This window comes from Vigna radiata, unplaced genomic scaffold, assembly GCF_000741045.1.
Source record: "Vigna radiata var. radiata cultivar VC1973A unplaced genomic scaffold, Vradiata_ver6 scaffold_384, whole genome shotgun sequence".
Classification (NCBI taxonomy): Eukaryota; Viridiplantae; Streptophyta; class Magnoliopsida; order Fabales; family Fabaceae; genus Vigna; species Vigna radiata.
The window spans coordinates 83920-88607 of record NW_014542413.1 but is presented as its reverse complement, the minus strand read 5'-3'; the positions used below and the strand labels follow the sequence as shown (position 1 = coordinate 88607).

Here is a 4688-nt window from a genome sequence, read left to right as displayed (position 1 = left end):
CAAAGGAAATTTTGATAAGATTGTGAGACAAATGCCTAACATGCATGGTTACTTTTTCTGCCAAGACATGGGAATAAAGCCATTGTGGTGTGTGTAATGTTACTGCATTCAAAAATAATATACCTTGTGTCGGGTACATGGGACTAAATGACAACTTCTCTATGACTCGGGCCTTTTAATTTAGTATTTGTAGAGAACAAAGTATACTAAAGTAGCTTTTTAAAGATCCGTTGCTTTTAATTTATGAATACGTAATTATATGCTTTCAATTTATGAATTTCGTCAAAAGCTAGCTGGCTTAGGTAGTTGCTACTTCATTCGTATAGGCCAAGAGGTATGTGATGTAAATTTTGAGACCTTTAGGTGCCTAAAATAAATTATTCTCATATGAAGATCTATGTCTGAGTGAATGAACACATGAATGTGAGGCAAGGACTGTCTGAAATTTTAGTGGGCTAGTAGCTGGTTGTATTGTATGTATGTATGTATGCATAATAATAACACCATGATAGAACAGCCTGGAAATGGTCACGAGCAGACACCGGTTAATTGAGGAGTCATAGTCACTGATTGAACCCTCTTTATTGCTAGCGGGGCCGTCTAGTGCATCCTATTCAGAGTTATGCCTCACTAGATTCCACAGAGGTTCTTAAACTTTCTTTTCATGCATTAATAAGAACAAATCGCAAATCTACATGGTATCTAATTGCGAATCATGGGTCACCTTCTTGGGGGTATTAAGTTCATTAGATAAAAGTCAGCTGAACAATTTTGATTTGGTCGGTGAAACTCTCCATCAACCCCATTATTCATATAAGAGTCAAGAAGTTACCTAGACATGGAACGGAAGAATCAGTGAAAAGAACATGATAATGAAAGAAATTAGAAAATTAACACTGTCATTATTAATGAATTCAATACAAAGCACACAGGAAAAGGCCCCAAAGACCATTCTCCCATTCTCCCAAAGCCAATTAGGCACTACAAAAAAAGAGGGTTCTCCTCTCTTGAAAACAAATGAAAAAATCCAAGATAAAGGTAAAACTGTAGACACGTGTTTCCATCACTGGTGGACACCAGGCAATGGATCCTGTATAGTTAGGCCGAAGCTCAAGCCTAAAAGAAAAGGAAATAAAAAACAGTTCCCGCCATAACTAAAACATAAAAAAATCACACATACGCACGTGGGAGACACGCACCAGAGGCGTCTCACGCGTATCTGAAGAAAAAAGTCCACAAAATGTGGCAAGCTTCATCTTATTGCTATTAGGTTTTTGTACTCTAGTGGTATTCATCACACTTTCAAAAGTAACGTGTAAACTGAAGAAGCGAAGATGCTGGTCAAGGTAGGAAGCTTGACTTAGAGATCCCATTATAAGAAACAGCCCTAACTTCGAAGCTTCAATAGCCTAAGATTTGTCTACCCAATTTATTTCTTTGCTCTGCGACTCTGTTTTTTTCATTCCTGCTCTGAAACATTGTCCCACCATTCTCTTCTCTTTCACCGATAACCAGCGCATCTTTGAATTCCAGACTCCCCACTTCTTTCTTCCACACTTGCTCGACCAAACCATTAAATGCATCTTTCTATATTTTCCATCTCTCTCTCACACACACTTTTCCATATATTTATGTTGCAAAATCCCCTTCCCTAGGGAATCTGCAAAGCCATTGATTAATGGCCACACCCACCAACAAACAATAATAACAATAATAAAGGTTCACAACTCTCATAAAATAGTCTATACTATTATAATGTACACCGTGACTCTAGTCAATTTTAAACTCAAAAATACCCTCTAAAAAATGTTGAGGCTTCTGGACAACTTGGACCACCACCTTATTTCATTCTTTTTTTCCTCCTTTATTACTGCTCTTTTTCTCTTCACTGGGAGTTTCCTTTGTCATCATCTACCCACAAACAGTTGTTTAATTTCCTCCTTTTATAAGACAATGAGGATGAAGGAGAAGAGGATGATTCTGAGAATGACGAGACACTAGACCTTATAAGGGGCCGAGATGTCACTCGCAGCTGCGGTAACACTTTAGGGGGTTTCCTCCGGTTATTGTCAATAACAAGTTCTTGCATTAATTGGTAGCATCCAATAATTTTCTCCTGCAACCATCAGATAAATGTATTTTAACGGCCTGATCCATATTTTCTCTTAAAAACTTTCAACGGACTCATTGAACTTGCTTACCTTTATTAGCCCCTCGCACCACGACTCGGCATCCTCGGGTCTAACGAGAGACCAATTAGGAATTTCGTTAGCTGCATGGAGAATGGCCGCTGCAGCAATGCATGATGGCCAATAGGCAAGAAAACTAGCCTCTGGAAGAACAGAAAGAAGTTACTACAGAAAATTCATACCTTCATTATTATTTTCCGATACTTTTTAATGCAACTTAAACTTCTCATTGATACCTGATATGTCATTGAAAATAAAAATAATTATTTGACAACTTGTTATATTAATATTTTAATTATTTTTTTTAAATTATGGTAATACTATATATTATTATATTTTTAAAATGAAATTGTAAAGCATTTTTTTTCACAAATATATCAAAATATACTCGTCTACAAAATGAATGCATACCTTGGATATTAGACAAGATAATTTGCGTAGCACGTGAGATGAGGAACCCGGTAAGAGTTCCAGTTGAATCTAACTTGCACGCAAAGAAATCGAGGAAGCTAAATGGAGTAACCGATCTTAGTCTCCAATCCAGGACGCCCAGGACAAGTAGCTCCATTCTTCTAATTGTTATTGGCTCAAATAGGTATTTGGCACCTTCTACCTGTATACATTAAATAAGGAATCATGTATTTGTCATGTAATATGATGTACGTAACTCGCGATAATTGAGTCCACCACGGAGTAAGCACAGGAATTAATATTTTAATCAATGAATCCACATTTTCTATTTATGTTTTAAAGAGGAAACTTTATAACGAATGTCCCTTTGATATCGTTTTATCACACTCAATCACGGATGTCACAAACACACACATTGGACATATACCTGAAGGTCCAACAGTGACGGAACTAGAGGTTCCTCCATCTTTGCCGCCAAAGACAAGCACGCAACCGATAGAAGTTGCAATGGCCACCCATTGGTTTGCTGTAAACATATTTATAAATATCAAACAGTAAATTAAAGAAAAGCTAATCGTTATTATCGGATATTTATTGCTAGTACACTCCTAATCAAACTTTTTAGCAGATACTACCACGTTCAATGCACGTACACAGAGTTTTATAGTACAAGAAGCTTTAGCACCCTATAATAAAGAAAAACAATAGTAACAATCATCAGGTAACCAACAACATAACTAAACTAATAAAAGTATTGAATAATATATATAGTCGGTCTGTATAACACTGTCCAAATATACGTATTTAAATTAAGAGTAGAATGTTGATCGACTTTTACACCTTATTCATAAAAGTTAGTGATTGAATGAAAGTCTATAATTATTTACAAAGTAAGCAACTTTTTACTTAGTTAATAGTTCAAAAAAGTTTTCTTTGCGATAATGCGCCGTGACACTTTCGCTTCAAATAAAAGACTGAAAAGTCAATATATAGTTACTGCGTAGAATTATTTTCTTTTCTCGCATATGTGTGACGCTAATGCCTATCACCCAAATTCACAGATTCATCATTTAGCTTCTATTAATTTCTTCATTTTCGATTTTTATTAATCTTTAAATTCTCCAAAATCGAACTTGACGTATCTAACTCACCGGCAATGGCCGAGAATTCAAGAATCGATCCATGTAATTAACGGAAAGATAAACCGTGAGAGGTTGAAAAGCGTAATAAGCCTGCACCTGCGTACAGTAGATTAAAACCGTTAAAAGAAATAGATCCGTGAACCGAAAACCATTTTCCGAAGGCAGTTGTGCGCGGCGCATTTTAGTACTGGCTGGTTCGGTATTCCACGCGGGTGGCAATATCGTAATAAGAACGCAACAGCGTGTCCCGTTAGGTGAAAAAAAATGCTAGGGCCCGAGAGTGAGTTACCTTGAGAATCCATGCAACGGATTCTTCTCTGGCCGAAGCGTCGAGAGAGCGTGATTGGAACCTGTTGAGGTATTCGAATCCGGGAACGAAGTGTCGTTCGTCTTCGATGAATCCAGCGATGGACACCTCCTCCGACGGCGGCGAGGAATCGAGGTCGGAGGAACATTCCGGCGATTCTCCAGACAAGACTCCGGAAGAGTCCTCGCCGCAGAGAAGGAAGGAGTCGGGAACGCAGTTGGAGCACGAGACCGACATGGCGATCGGCGGAGACTCATTCTATGGCCGTGGCCGCGGCCATGCCTTCCGATGAGGTATCGCCGGCAAACAATCGGAGAAATCGCCGGAAGTGGATGTTGCGGTGGAGAGTGGAGGGAGAGAGTGTATCTATTGATGAAAGATACAGGTACGCTCTTCATATGTTTGTTTGAATATAAATATGCGATGCCTGGGTCATCTTTTTTTTTTTTTTTCAATTGCAGTTTCTTTTATAAGATAAAACTTCGGTGAGATTTTTTCTGCTATGTTTTTAAATTATTATTTTAAAATTAATGATAACATATGGACAAACATGTGTAGTTCTCTTTAATTATTATTTTTTATTTATAAAGGAACTCGCTTAAGATGTCTAAACTGTAAGAATCTTGAAATGCATTTTCT

The 4688-nt window shown here is 37.6% G+C and overlaps 1 protein-coding gene across 3 annotated transcripts; it reads right to left on the bottom strand.

Moving 5' to 3' along the window:
• Positions 1-873: 873 nt before the first annotated feature.
• LOC106780019 (cyclin-D1-1) lies at positions 874-4461 on the bottom strand. 3 transcript variants are annotated; one of them, XM_022776829.1, is made up of 7 exons: positions 4032-4461; positions 3752-3838; positions 3254-3286; positions 3028-3126; positions 2601-2802; positions 2202-2332; positions 874-2116 (listed from the first exon to the last, which is right to left on the bottom strand). In XM_022776829.1, the coding sequence occupies exons 1-7, from the start codon at positions 4284-4286 to the stop codon at positions 1886-1888; spliced, it is 1038 nt and encodes a 345-aa protein (XP_022632550.1). In that variant the 5' UTR covers positions 4287-4461; the 3' UTR covers positions 874-1885. The 3 variants fall into 3 exon arrangements, with proteins under 3 accessions (XP_022632550.1, XP_014523740.1, XP_022632551.1); XM_014668254.2 differs by lacking the exon at positions 3254-3286 and having other exon boundaries at positions 4032-4458; XM_022776830.1 differs by lacking the exons at positions 3254-3286; positions 3752-3838 and having other exon boundaries at positions 4032-4460.
• Positions 4462-4688: the final 227 nt, after the last annotated feature.

Excerpts from the sequence above, each read along its gene's own strand:
- LOC106780019 (XM_022776829.1), bottom strand. The coding sequence starts at position 4,286 with ATGTCGGTCTCGTGCTCCAACTGCGTTCCCGACTCCTTCCTTCTCTGC. Across the intron at positions 3,287-3,751 it reads TGAATTCTCGGCCATTGCCG|GGTGCTAAAGCTTCTTGTAC; the intron begins GTGAGTTAGATA and ends TCTTTATTATAG. Across the intron at positions 3,127-3,253 it reads CTTGTACTATAAAACTCTGT|CAAACCAATGGGTGGCCATT; the intron begins GTACGTGCATTG and ends ATATGTTTACAG.